At 44.5% G+C, this 14876-nt stretch overlaps 1 protein-coding gene across 4 annotated transcripts in view; it reads right to left on the bottom strand.

The window, feature by feature from the left end:
- Positions 1-14010, bottom strand: part of ssbp4 (single stranded DNA binding protein 4) — a 96538-nt gene extending 82528 nt beyond the window's left edge. For all 4 annotated transcript variants that reach the window (XM_056415626.1, XM_056415627.1, XM_056415628.1 and 1 more), the window contains exons 1-2: positions 13865-14010; positions 3820-3892 (exon numbers count right to left, since the gene is read on the bottom strand). In XM_056415626.1, coding sequence (XP_056271601.1) covers positions 3820-3892; positions 13865-13920 — 129 coding nt within the window. In that variant the 5' untranslated portion in view covers positions 13921-14010. The remainder of the gene's footprint in view (positions 1-3819; positions 3893-13864) is intronic.
- Positions 14011-14876: the final 866 nt, after the last annotated feature.

The raw sequence follows: 14876 nt of genomic DNA, 5'->3' as shown, positions 1-14876 counted from the left end.
CTACAGTTTACCTTCAAGGATAGAAGTCCCTAATCTATTGAAACATGTGTTTTTCTTTGTGTGTGTGTGTGTGTGTGTGTGTGTGTGTGTGTGTGTGTGTGTGTGTGTGGAAAGAGACTGAGAGGTACATAGGTGCTGAGGTTGAGAGATCTTTGCGCGTTGCAAAAATAATTACGCTTTGAACAACACAAAAAGAAAGAAAATGGAGAAACACATTCCTCAATGTGACGACACATATGGAGCATAAAGAAACGCTGGAAATATAGAAGTGGAAAAATAAACATGGAGCGAAGTTACGACCCCACGGAAAGTTTGTTTAGCATTACATCCTAAATGGTTTAAAAACATGTATTTGAATTAATCTATTAGTCTATTAATTATTTGTCATTTTTGGCAAGCTATTTGAATGCGTAAGTTCGCCGATAATCAGTAAGTGATAGTTCTCTTTCTTGCTTTTTCCAGACCAAAGTCGAGAACGAGCTTCCGCCCCTTTCCATTGTGTCGTGTTTGATTTCGAGCGTGTCGATATTCGCGGTTCATTTATGCTCCTTATGTATGTGTATCTCTCTAAATGTTGCTGTGTTGTATTTATTTGCAGCAATTTATTTGTATGTGTTGTCCAGAAAGTGAAGATTTATTTCTCTCCATTTGCTTTCTTTAGTTGCAGTGTGCATCGAGCGCTCTGTAGCGAGGAGAAACAAGCAGGAGAATAAACAGGGAGGAGGTTTATAACAGGAAGTTAATAGAGAGGAACGGAAGAAAAAAGGCAGAAGATCAACGAAAAGGAAGGATTAAAGGAAAAAGAAAAATCAAAGCCCGGAGAGGGTGATCAGCTTTTGTTGACTGAGTGCAAACTTGTGGACGAGTCCAACAAATCACGTCTGTTTGCAACCTTTCTTCAAATACTCGCGAGAGGACATATTTACTGCTGCGCGAAGGGGAAAAGGGGAAAGGTCAAGCTGCTTGCAGTTTGTTTGGATATCTACCCATTAGTGTCAGTCGAACACAAAATGCACCGCCTCTGACCATACGAGACGACAAAAACACAAACGATGCCGTGGTTGAAATAAACAAAATCGCGAAGCAATGTACGGTTGCGGGCGGCAACATTTGGAGAAGACTGGCGTCAAATTGACTTCGCGGTCTCTGCATGCACGCCTCGTGGACACGGATTGTTTGTGTGCATTTGCGTGTATGTTGCACTAATCCCCGTCTGTGTAGACGTTGCTTGAATTCTTGTTTGAGGCCGTTTAAATGTGTGTATGGGTCTGTGTGTGTGTGTGTGTGTCTGTGCCTCCAGGTTGCCTGCCACCCAGAACGTCACCCCTATCCAGCAGCTTACCAATAACACTCAATCTCCGGGGGAGAGAAGATTCACCCACGAGGGCTCTGAAACGAGCGAGGCTGTCTGCAGCCCCATCACTCGATCGCCCTTTGCTGCCCCCCCCCCCATCGTTGCTTCATATTTTAGACGTCCGCACCGTGGTTGTCGGCAGCTGGCATGGCCCCCAGCAGCACTGCCCGCCTTGCCGCCGGCCTGCCCTCCCGCCATAAGCGAAGGCAACCAATTCATGTCTTGATTGATACATCCACGTCCCCGCAAGAGTGATTTTTGCTATCTGCTCTTCTTCTTTTTTTTTACGGTGATCTCTCTATTTTTGCGGAAACCTTTTCAACTCTGCTGGAAGAGATATGACTTAAGGATAAAAAAACGATCACATTGATAGTGACAGCTCTTTTACAGCTTGTTTTGTTGCCCGGGCCAAGTAAGACGGAACATAAGTGGTTGGGGTTGAAAGCAGTCACAAGCAAACCCGACAAAAGCTCAACTCTGAAGGTGTAGTTTTGCACTCTTATTCACTTTCTTGCTGAGAGACAAATGTGAACATGTACACCACTCTCATGTCTGGACTGTAAATACGAAGCTACAGCCAGTAGCTGCTGAGCTTAGCTTAGCATACGGGCTGCAAAATGGGTCAGCACTGGTTACCGGTGAAGACAAAGCTCCATGAAGTTGTAACAGTTTAGCTCCACGCCTTCCTTTTTGTATTAGTTGTTTTCATCCAGTCACTAACTATCATGTCATTCCAGATCCTGCTTCCCATCTCGTCAATGCAACTCCCCTCACCTGCCTCTAATCACTCCCTCGTTAGTCCCTCATTCCCTTCACCTGGTCCTCACGCCCTTCTCACCTGCCTCTGATCACCTCGTTAGTCCCTCATTCCCTTCACCTGGTCCTCACGCCCTTCTCACCTGCAGCCCATCCCCTCGTTAGTCCCTCACTATTTAGCTCCCTCACTATCACTTGTCCTCTGCCGGTTTATCTTGTGTTTCTCAGACCGAGCCCTCGAGCGTTCCACTGTGTGTTTGTTTATTCTGTCTCTTCCGTTCCTGACAATACTTTCAGTAAAGGATCTTTATCAGCATTATCTGTCTCCTGAGTCGTGCATTTGGGTCCACCCTAATCCCGTCGTGACAGAAGTAACTGTGGACAAACACCCGAATAAAACCACAACTTGTTGCCTTTATACTTGAGTATTAGTACGAGCGAAACGTAATGTGTTAACCGACTACGTCTGCGCTAGCTGTCTTTAAGCGCAGCTACGCTAAAGTCGGCTTCATATTTACCATTAAGACATGAGAGTGGTATCGATCTTCTCATTAATCTCTCGGTCTAAAATGTCGAGCTACATGTTTTCTAATTCTCGATATAACCTTGTGCAAGAAACCGGGAGAGAAACTCATTTCAACGTCAAAATCAAGTCTCTTAATCACCGAAGCGTGTCGCTAGCCTTCTTACAGATGACCAGTGTTGCTCACTCGACCTTCACATCTGCGTGTGCAGCGTGGGTTTGTGCGGACGCGTCGGTATCTCTACACACTGAGCTCACCTGATGGAATGACGATTAAAAGTTGAATGATATGGACCTGCCTTTGTTTGCCATTAAAGCCCTCTCGGTGTTGGGGAGCGTATTAAGTGGAGCTGAATAAAGCCAGTGGGGCAGGAGAGGTGTAGTACAGGAGACGGCCTGGACACGGGACCATTAGCAGGAAGGATGTCCATTAAGGAAGAGGATGCAACACATTAGAGACATTACCACGTCGACAGTTCAGGGGCCTAAAATGAGACTAATAGGTACATCAGACCTGGGAAACGTGGTCATGTTCGGTTCAAATATTAAAAGGTAAACTTGATTTAACTTCGCAGGGACTGGCTCTGCTTCTCAAATGGCCTGGCAGAAAGCAAACAACACGTGCTCACAGTACGTCAAAATGCTCTAATTATACAATATCTATGATCACAAATTGGAGCTAATAATGAAAGGCGGGTCATTATATTTAGTAGCCCAACCGATGCCATGTTTACATTGTCCAAAATGAATAAAGACTCATTCTGTGTGGACTTTGCATGTTCTCCCCGTGGCAGCGTGGGTTCCCTCCGGGTTCTCCGGCTTCCTCCCACAGTCCAAAGACATGCAGCAGGTAAATTGATGTCTAAATTGCCCATAGGTGTGAATGTGAGAGTGAGTGGTTGTATGTCTCTATGTGTGCCCCAGCGCCCCGCGACCCTAATGAGGATGAAGCGGTATTGATCATGGATGGATGGAAGAACATTGCTGTTGCTCAGCAGCTGTAAATAAAACAAAAACAAGTCTTGGCTCATGATGCATTGGTATTGTCTTGTTTTTTTCAGTGTCCAGAGGGCTGCTTTTTAGTCGGATTGCGCAACAGCTGCTCCAACCAAGAGCAACTTACAATGTGAATTCCATTCTTGGTCATACAATAGAAACAGGAAGTCAAACTGAAAGAACTTCTTACCTCTGACAGGAAGGTCTGTGCTGATTTCTGTGCGCCGACATGCAGCAAATACTCGTACACATATAAAGCTAACCTGGAGAAAAAAAGAGAAGAGAGAAATGTGTCAGTGTGGAGGTGTCACATCGTTTACGCTCCTCAGTGCACAATCAAAAAACAGCACTCATTTGAAAGATTGTTTTAAAGTCAATAAAAAAAAACAAGGTCACGCTCGTTCTTCATCCTCAAAGTGCGCCACACTTGTTTGGTTCCAACACGTGTGCGCAACCGGCAGGAAGTCATCCCTGTGTCATTTTAGATGGCGCTTGGATAAACAAGATGTCACAGTGTGAGGATGGTATACACCGTGGAGGGGGTTGTACATGTGTGATGTAAAGCTCTGCAGCTCCGGGCTAAAGAGCCTCAGTGGCACTCGGCCATAACCCTGTGGTTTTGAGAAGTCCTCTGTGGAGGCACAGAGGCTGAAAACAAGACGGTGGAGACGCCGAGGGCGACACGGACGGAGGAGGCGAAGAAGAGCCTCCGTGGCTGAAGTCGGAAGCTGGTTGGATTCCTGGTATTTTTAGGTGTCACACACATGTTGATGCCTATTGATGCATCATATACACGACCGTTCAAAAGTTTGGGGTCATCCCGACAATTTCGTGTCTTCCATGAAAACTCACTTTTATTTATCAAATGAATTGAAAATTGAATAGAAAATATAGTCAAGACATTGACGAGGTTAGAAATAATGATTCATATTTGAAGTATTAATTTTGTTCTTCAAACTTCAAGCTCAAAGGAAGGCCAGTTGTATAGCTTATATCACCAGCATAACTGTTTTCAGCTGTGCTAACATAATTGCACAAGGGTTTTCTAATCAGATATTAGTCTTCTAAGGCGATTAGCAAACACAATGTACCATTAGAACACTGGAGTGATCGTTGATGGAAATGGGCCTCTATACACCAATGGAGATATTTCATTAGAAACCAGACGTTTCCACCTAGAATAGTCATTTACCACATTAACAATGTATAGTGTGTATTTTTGATTAATGTTATCTTTATTGAAAAAACAGTGCTTTTCTTTGAAAAATAAAGACATTTCTAAGTGACCCCAAACTTTTGAACGGTAGTGTATATATATATATTTATTTAAACTCAAAGAGACATAATCATTAAAATATTATTGGCTTATCAAGTTATAACCGGCAGACAAACAGAAGAGCAATATGAGCATTTAATTGGGAGTTAAATCTCACATACTGACAATATTTAAGACAAAAGGTTCATTTAAAAAAAAAAAAAAAATAGAGCCCGGATGGTTTTACTCGTAGAGGTCAAAAAGTCGAGTGCGGAACGCGGGACACTTTTCGCCCTCGATCGTCGCCATCTTGGCTCCGGAACCCCAAACTCGTGAAAATGGTTGAGATGGCTGCATGGTGTCCACATGGTATACACAGCGTAACACATGGAAGAGGAACAGAAGTATCCGGAATGAGACGCTGCCCAATACTTTAAGCTCTGGCTTGGTCCGACAAACAAACCACGCGCTGAAACACAGACATCAGAGGTAGCAACGGGCTGAAGAGCTCAGTGTTGACTCTCAGCCTTTTGATTTACTACAGAAAATATATTTTTCAAGCTTTAAAAAATTGGCGCTTTCTGTGTGATAAGGCGAAACGCAGCACAGCCTGTATAAATGGTGGAAACTGTCATTTAGAGGAGAAAAAAATGCCAACCGTACTCTCTTGGCCACTTGAACACTTTAGTCATACGAAGTAAAGAAAAGACTCATAACGAATATTACGAATAACGTCTTTTTAATTGACTATGATGAGACACGTTGTGCCGGTTTTTAAAAACATTTTACGTTTGATTTGTTGATAAAATGGAGTAAATGTAATTTTTTCACATAGCAAGTAAAAGTCTGGTTGCCTGGCAACAAGATGAGCAGACTCCATGAAGTCTCTGCTCCCGGCGAAGAAATGGTCCAACACATAACCAACCACTGGTAAAAAAAACAACGGGTCTGTTTTTTAAAATGACTTAAACAGGCGTTGTAATTCGCGAGCTTTAGAGGTGCTCGTAGGTACATGGGGTAACCCGTTCTGAAACGTTATGCTAAGCTACGCTAACGGTGTCCTGGTTCTATCCGATTATGTTACGCACAGATATCAGAGTGGTATCGATCTTCTCATCTGACCCTCAGCAAGAAAGCAAATGCTTGTATTGTTTTAACTGAAGAAGCAAAAAAGGGCAAAAAGTTGCTGTAAGTCCAATCCGCTAAAACTGTCCCATCTACATTTCCTAGCGTCTCTCAACAGCTGACTCGTCCCGACTTGGCCCCGTTAACTCTGCTCACGCTCATCCCCCGCGAGACAAGGATGGACCAAGACTACAGCCGCCGGGTCCGACTCGAGACTCAACCCGAAGAACAACTTCACAATGACAATGTCGCCCTCGTATCCTTCTGGATTTGCAACTAAACCTTCAGCGCATTGCCCAGTCCTCATTGCCGAAAAGACACACGTGGAGCTCTCACTTTGACCACATCCAGTCCAACCGGTCTGTGCAGACATCCCAGCCTGCAATCATCTGTATGCAACCGTCTCCACGCGTGACACAAAGTGGAAGGGAGCTGCTGTGCTTTTGTGACCGTTTTTATGCTGATCACATGCATCAAAACCACAGCAGTCACAGAGGTGCGACGTTTGAGTTGACACTGAATGAATCAACAGTGAGCCGGAGTTGAGCAACCGGATTCATTATCTCCTCAAAGTTACCGCTGAATTTCTGTCCAATGTCCCCGACAACCTAAAAGAAAAGCATTCTGCTCCAGCTGGTCCAAACCAGTTCCAACTAGCATTAGACACTCGATGCTATCGCCGCTTTTATTCCTCATTCTTACATCAGATTCAACTGCATCAACACCCATTTCAGATAGGAAGTGTAAACACACTGCAAAAGAAAAAAGTATTGAGTGTTTCTTTAAAGAGGCGTCGCTACTGAAAGGTCCGGTGTGCAGAGAGAGGGCTGGTGAGAAGTCACCAGAAGGAGCACACTGCTTGTTGTAAATGTTTAATATTGATCTCAAATGGAGATGACTCTCCTGGTGGCGTAAAGTGAAGCGGATCAGAGTTGTGTTGAGGAACAAGCCGGTCACCTTTAATTACGTGTTGTCTGAAAATGTAAAAAAGAACATTTTCGGCGTGTAAAAAGTGAATGTGATGGGTGGCGTTTATACACATATAAATGGATCCAGTAAATCATATATTATGATGAAAAAGTTTTATCAAGATTTTCCTGATAAATGCTGGATAAAGAAATTTGATAGTAATATTCTTTTCGGGCACACCTTTGATTGATAATTAATTTGAGCGTGTAATAGGGAGAATATTAACTATAAGATGAACATAGAAAGAAATACTTGCATTTTATTATTTATTTATTTTTACATAGGAGAAGTTGGTCAGTAAATCAATGTTGGAGTATTGCAACTTCTGGGATCATCGTGGGATACATGAAAATATATCATTTTTTGGGAAAGTAGCAGCTATGAAAAGATGAAGATTTCAGCATCACAATCCCCCAAAACAGATTATTTTTACTATCAGCATTTGATCCGATATCATAAAGAAAGTCTGGAAGAGACATACGACGAAGTTATGTTGTCACATTCATGTTTTAGCCAAATTAGGTTAGGGTCTCCCATCCATGCTCTCGACTGGCTCGGTGGGAGAAGTTTTCACGTTTGCACGTTTTTTGGGCCCAAAGAGAGCAACTTTTATAGGAATGCCACAAGGACACATTTTGCATGTATTTTAGTGAATAATACCAACTCAAATTCTAAAGGTGTGTGTACGGGTATAATATCGAAAAAGATCTAGAAAAAATGATAATAATTTGTATTGGTTTGCCAAATGAGAGGGCAAAGAATAGGATTTAGAGCGATTAGCTTTGTGTTGTTTTGATCATCCCCTCACTGAAGTGACCGTGAGCAGTTCAGGGGCTGTTTGGGCTGCAGGTTCTGGGTAAAGTGAGGAGTCGGTTGGTGTAAAACATAAAAAAACGAGGTCCTCTTTGTAGTGTGAAATACCCAGCTGATGGAGCCACGAGGAAGGCCAGGTAGATATAGGAGTCATGTGGAGGGTGGGTGGAGGGGGGGGGGGGGTCATACTGTACAGGAGAGCCGCGTCAGAGGGAAACTGAAGGTCAGGGCCGCGTCTCTTTCCTCCGTGGATACTGTGAACCTGAATTCCTTCCCATGCGAACTGTGCACTAGTTCCGCATGTCACTCATGAATAAGAGACGAGATGCTCACAGGACGAACCGCAACCACGCCGCCCGCGTTTCCTCACTCCCCTCCTTCCTCGGCTGAAGTCGGTCCGCGGTAGAAATTTGTCTGAGTGGGAGGAGGAATATTTAACCTGCACTCTGACTGCTGGATAAATGTCAAGGCTCAAGATGTAAAGCGACATTAAAGAAATAAGAAATAAACCGTCAACTGATATTTTGCACCGTATAGCAAACTTGGTGGGAATCCAACGCGCCGTTTGCCGCCGCCTCCTTTCCCCTACCTGGCCCTAACCGCGTGCGGCCTAACGAGTGCTTTTGCTCAACGTCCGCACATCAAGGAGATCTCTCCCACTGCCTTGTCCCCAGGAAACACACCTGACATTTAGCCCCGGGCTGCCCCCATACCAGCCCTCCCTCTCCTTCGCCCGCCTCCAGAGACAAGGGCATCTCGGCTTAGTTTAGCCAGCTAAAGCACCGACGGTTCGCAAATTAACTTTCATGTCGTTGCTTCAATAATTCAGCAGCGAGGGCAGGGTGAGCGAAGGTATGAACAGAGGAAGTGATGGAGGAGGGTTCAGCGAGGGCGTGTTACGGCACATGCTTTCATCTCGAAGATCTTTCACCAAAAAAAGGATAAACATGGACAAGCGTGCATAATTTATGTATTTCAGAGGGGCACTGAATGCAGCACAAAGGAGAGCCGGTGGTGGAAGAAGAAAAAAAACCACAAAATATTATTTCCTCAACATTAAATATTCATAAACGTGGTATGAAAGCGGCACAGATCCGGCTGTGTGGTGGTGAGCGGGTGCGGTTGCAGCGATGTTTCACACGGATGGCGGTTTGGAGGCACCTGTAATGCTGTGAAGCCGTTTCCACTAAAGCTTATTCCCACCGCACACACAGTTTATATTTGCTTGGCTTTGTTATGGCAGTTCCTTTGTCAAAACAAATCAGTGTCAGCACGCGTGTAAACACGCCTAGCTTTAGCCATGGGTTAATCCACACTGACACACACACACACACACACACACGTTTAGTCCTCTCACTTTCTACCAGACACGCTCACCTGTAGACGTCCATCCACCTCAGAGGTGTGTGTGTGTGTGTGTGTGTGGGTTCAATGGAAGAGCCGTCCGTAATGACTCTGGGATGAGAGATTATATTGACGGGGATGACATTGTTTTGTTGTCACCTCCTCCCACGGCAGTTAATGAGCACAGTTAATACGATGTAACTTTAACCTCCATTATCCGATTAAGTCATTTCTTTTCTACGTTCATCCTCAGGAACACGGTTACCTGTTGTCTGTTGAGACAGCAGCTTTCCTTTGTCACACACACACACACACACACACAGACCAAACTGATTAACAACGTCAGGCCCGTAGTCTCAATATTTATACCGTTTCCTTTATTTTCGAGTGAGAAAACTAACAGATTTGTGCGGATGCACCGAAAGCAGCTGAGGAAAGGCGGCATTAATTGACTGTTGACACGTCTGAATGAAAGCAGTCAGCCGAAGGGTGCCGAGGGTAAATTAAGAGGTTTCTTTACTTTTAGTGCAATGTTTCTGCCTCTGTTAGCGCGCGGCTCTTTATGCTTCTCTCAAAAGGGTAAAATGCAGACGGCAGATGCCATCTGTGTAGAGTCAGAACCATGCATTCATTCAGACCTGAAGATGCCCATTAAACTGCATGTAAATACGTGGGAGGAGCCAGAGGAGGAGTGGAGGATGCAAAGAAGCCCCGTGTTCAAAACAAGCTGATTAAGTTCTTGAAGTTCCTTTTTCCCCAAACAAATCCGGCGATACTTGAAATCGCACAAAACTGTCTGTAAACAAACACGGAAGATTGGAAAACAAACGCAGGAAGCAGAATTCTTTTTGGAAAATTAAGGACGTGCTATTTTAAAAAAAACGTTTGATCCAGCTATTAAACATTTCTTTTTTGTGAATGGCACCTTTAATTTGGAAGCTGGATTCATCAGTGCATGTTTCAAAGAGGAGCCAGTGATGAAATAATAAGGTGACATCAATGTTTAAGCTGCTGTACCTCTGTTCAAATTAAATTAAATTAAATAAAATGCTGGGGAAAATACAGTGAGGCAAGTAATTAATTTCTTTGGACGCAAGGCCACTGGGTTTTCCTCTGCTTTTATTAATAATCTGATAATTATTATTATCAACATCAATGCTTTCTTTTCACAAAACGTGTGATCACAATAAAGTTTCTCAAGGATGTGCACAAAAAAAAAGAAAAAGCCACTTCAGTCCCCACTCGGGCCCGATGCCTGTGAACTCCAGACAGTGAAACCAGGCAGCGACTGTATGGCGAGGACTTGGCTCAGCGAAGGAATCCACATTAATCGTGAAATGTACATATGAGTGTTTTGTGTTGCATTTCTGAACAGGTTGGATTCGAAGCCTTGGTTTCAAGGCTTTGGAAATAAATACAAAAACACACACACTTCTGCGCTTGTGTATTGGAACATTTTCTAGAAAGCGACTAACGTCTTCAGGTGGCTGATCACGGATGTGTTCAGTACTGTAAACATGGCGGTACATGATGGAGCGTTGACTTTTATTTATGATGATTTTTTGGGACTGCACATCTGTACCAAATCTGACAACTCCTCACTGAAATCAACAAGTCCCTCATTACAGGACGATCGTGAGACCGGGAGCCAATCAAAAGACACCGTAGGGAGACCGCATCCAGTGAGCTGCAGGCTGCTCCAACCTTCTTTCTTTTCTTTTTTTAGTTCCGCTATTCTCTTTAGAAGTGAAGGGGGAAAAAAATGTTTCATGAAGAACATGTTTCTTTTGGCTGATCTGATACTCTCAGGTTAATGCACGACTTCCCTGAAAAGCTTCAGCAGCTGGCCGTCACTTCTAACGACACCAGGTCGCTAACTAAAACCAAATGGTGTAATAAAGTCTGAAATGTGTAGGACAGATTTGAGAATAATGGTAATGCAGGAAATACCCACCACACACACACACACACACACACACACTCACACTTATGCAACTGCTTCCTTGTAGCAGCTCACCAGCCCTGATTGCTTTCCCGCTGCTCTGGACACGTTACATTTCTCTCCACTCTCTACTTTTTTCCTTCAACAACTTTTGCGTCTGCTGATATCTAACTGCAATTTTGTGGGAGAAATATATTAATCTTAAACAGGCACACATTCACACACATAACTGGGTCCAAAGCATCCTGTGGAACTATTTTCTCTCTTGTATTTTGAACACAACTGACCCAAAAACTCCAGAATCCAGCCACCACACGTTATGAAGCCACGCTACATCATATCTAATAGTATAGTATATGTAAAATAAAGTGCATGACTTGATAATCAATCCTCTGAGCAAAAGAGCTGCAGCTGTGATACTCGCGTCCTCCCTTGTGAGTGAGTCCAGCCGGGGCGCCCTCTTTTTTTAATTTTTTTATCTGAATATGTAAAGGGCCATATGAATATGTAAATATGAATATGAGCTAATTCAGTGATGCGTTGAGGCAGCTGTTGTGAGCTCCACATTTACAAGGAAACATGTGTTGGCCCTGCGGGGCAGGTTAGGGTGACAAGACAGGTGAGGGGAGAGGGCAAGCGTCATCCGTGATGTGCGGACAGCGCCTCTCGGCCCGTGACGTCACACACCGGCTTCACTAAATATACACACAAAGAATATCTACTGTGGAGTTTCTGATATAGGAACTAAATGCAAACACACAACTAACGCTGTGTTATTCAGCCTTAAAAACAGACACATTCATCATTTCCAGCTCCCAAAAGACTATTTCTTATAGGTTAAATTATTAATCCTCCTCCTACACTTTCATTTGAGATACATGCTGCCTCTGCAGTGATTTCACTCCCAATAACACATGCAACATAATCCACACTCCCTGAACAAGCAACTAAAAGATGTCTGTATTAAATAAAGAAACACAGCATTTAAAAGACAAACTGCTTTCAATGAGTTGTAAAAATGTTTTTTAAAAAACAGGAAGCAACACAAACAGGTGTAGAAGCAGGCCGACGGTTCATATGCAATATTAAAGCATCATATTGGTTCAAAGGTCACTCTGCCTGCTGTTCATCAAACCACATGGGACTGTTTTCATTTAGGATTCACTGCGCACACACAGACACAAACACACACGGAGATGCTCAATTTTCCAATAATCGGATGTGAATTCAGAGTGAAATTAAACGCTGGTGGCACCAGAAGTGTGCAAAGTCGTATTCGAGGAAGCTTACACTAAGCACATGAGCGAAGCCACATCTCTAGGAAGCTTAATCAATTGAATGTGACACGGCGATGCATCGGGAAAAAAAATACAACAGGGTCTCTAAAGAAATTTTGTTTCTATTACAGATGGATGAGGACGCGGTGGATGTGTGCACAGCCTCTCAGGACCTGACAGTGTTTTCTGGATTACAATGGCACATCAGCGGGGGATGCTGCTCACTCCTCTATAACCCCAGAGTGGTTAGTGTTTAAAAATAGCAAACGGTGATGGAGAGCTACCCCTATCTGAAGCGCGGGGATGCAAAGCGCTGGCTCCAAAATCTGTGAATGGCCCCATGCAGGAATATTGGAGGCATGCGTCGAAATAAAGAGCAGAGCGGCGTCAGCCTCCAAGAGACAGAGGCATTTTAAAAAAGTTACAGCGGTCTTTCCATATTATAAGCAGGAATCCGTCCACGAATAAATGTGCTTTTATGTGTCCGTGTGTGTCAGTGTGTGTGTGTGTGTGTGCGTGTGTTGGGGGGGGACATTTTAACACAAGATCTAACAAAAAGCATGATGGAGTTTCACCGCATCTTTCTTGATGTGTTTACACTATTCCCACACACATGAAGAATAACACCGGTATATAATAAAATAGAAGTGTGCAACATTAATAACATGCTTGCGGAGCTCGTGGCATGGATGTCTCCCCCCTTTTTTGGGGGGTTCTTGAGCCGCGATGCTTTGAGAAGAAGAAAAGAAGGAAAAGTTCCCCGCCGCTGCTGAACGGGACAAAACTTTTCCCCTTCATCGCCCCCGGGTTTTGATTGCGCCCCGCCGGCCAAGAGCCCGAGAAGAGCCGCCTGGCCCCGGTTCTATTTCTATACAACACGACATTATTCAACCGGCCGGCAGCTTCGGACCTCCGAAAGTTTACGAGAGGACGAGCGAGCAGCCCCCCCACACACCTCCCCCCCCCCCCCCCCCAACCCCGTCTCTTGTCCGCACCGGGACCAGCTCATCCACCCCGACAGAGAGACATGTTTCACAAAGAAATGTAATGAAATAAAACACACAAAGAGAGAACGAGAGAAAGAAAGAAAGCAAAAACGCGCTTCATCTTCTCCCTCCAGTGCTGCAGAAAGCATGTTGTACCCGAAACATTAAAATAACATTGTTGCATCACGTTAACAGGGCGAAGATTACGCACACATATTAGGCAATAGCCCTGTGCACAGTTAACAACAACAACAACAACCAAACAACCACACACACACAAACGCCAAAGTGCAAACAAGAGGTAAAAATGCAGGACGCGTAAAGTTGAAGGGATGCACCTCTCCTCTGAGGTGTTCGGAGGGGAGGATAACCCCGCGCGCAGGAGAGCGCACACTCGGGTACAGTACACATGCTTTTAAATTACACTCCGCTAGTTTAGAAAGTTGGACTCCCCTCCAATGCCCCCCTCGCCTCCCCGGTGATAAGCAGGTAAAGTCCGCACGCGCGGCGCGTAATTCACTTACTTTTCTCTCGCTTGGCTATCGGAAGGGACGACAGCTCCTTTACCTTTGGCGTACATGCTGGATTCTGTTTTAAGACTTTTGCCCCACTCAACACCTGTCAAAGAAAGCAGCCAGGAAAACGCTCCATCTCCATAGCTACCCCTTTAGTGTTTTTCCTCCCCCCCCCCCCACAACTTCTCCTCCTCCTCCTCCTCCCCCTCCTCCTCCTTCTCCTTCTCTCTCCTCTCCCTCCCTCCCTCCCTCTCTCTCTCTTTTTTTTTTTTTTTTTTACATCTCCAACATTGGCCACAAATCAGGCACAGTTTCTATTGGGGGGACTTGAAACCGTCCTGTTGGATTTTTTTTCTCTCCCCTCCTCAGCCGCTGTTCCGCAGACCTGCTGCTCCTCCCTCCGTTGCGCAAACGGTGGGGGCTCCTTAAAGGGAAACACACACTTCTTGTTTACTGACCTCAGAAACATGAGGAGAGAAGGGGGGAAGATGGGGAAAGGCATGCCGGGTACAGGGCTCTGCTGTAAACGGCTACAGCCAGCTCTTTCTAGGAGGCTGGCAACAGTCCTAATGCCCCCCCTTAAAAAGACATTCCAGGACTTCGGCTCCAATTTGTTTTTTGACCCACACCAATGAGGACACTTCTGTCATTTTTTAACATGATTGCCGCCCACGCTTTTTGGAAGGCATTATTTCCCATATTTGTTTTTTTTGTCATGACCGCGAAATAAGTGCTATTTTTTTTAGTTGTTAGGACTGTACCGCGTAGTCCGCGGCTTCATTCATGACATTGACATTCAAATTCTGAATCATCATGCGAAGGCTGCGCAACGGTTTGAACTCGGCATTTCTGCACAGTTGCGGAACTTTTAAAAGTATATATATATATTTTTTAAGTAATCAGAGAGTCTCGCGACTCCTGTGACAGGTTGACCTGAGCTACAAAGAACTTCTTCCTGCCTGAAATGCATGCGCGTGACTCCTGGCTGTAGAAAAATGTAATAAGCACAGCGAGCCGCCAC

This window comes from Pseudoliparis swirei, chromosome 5, assembly GCF_029220125.1.
Source record: "Pseudoliparis swirei isolate HS2019 ecotype Mariana Trench chromosome 5, NWPU_hadal_v1, whole genome shotgun sequence".
Classification (NCBI taxonomy): domain Eukaryota; kingdom Metazoa; phylum Chordata; class Actinopteri; order Perciformes; family Liparidae; genus Pseudoliparis; species Pseudoliparis swirei.
The sequence above is the reverse complement of the archived record's forward strand: the minus strand, read 5'-3'. Positions and strand labels throughout refer to the sequence as shown.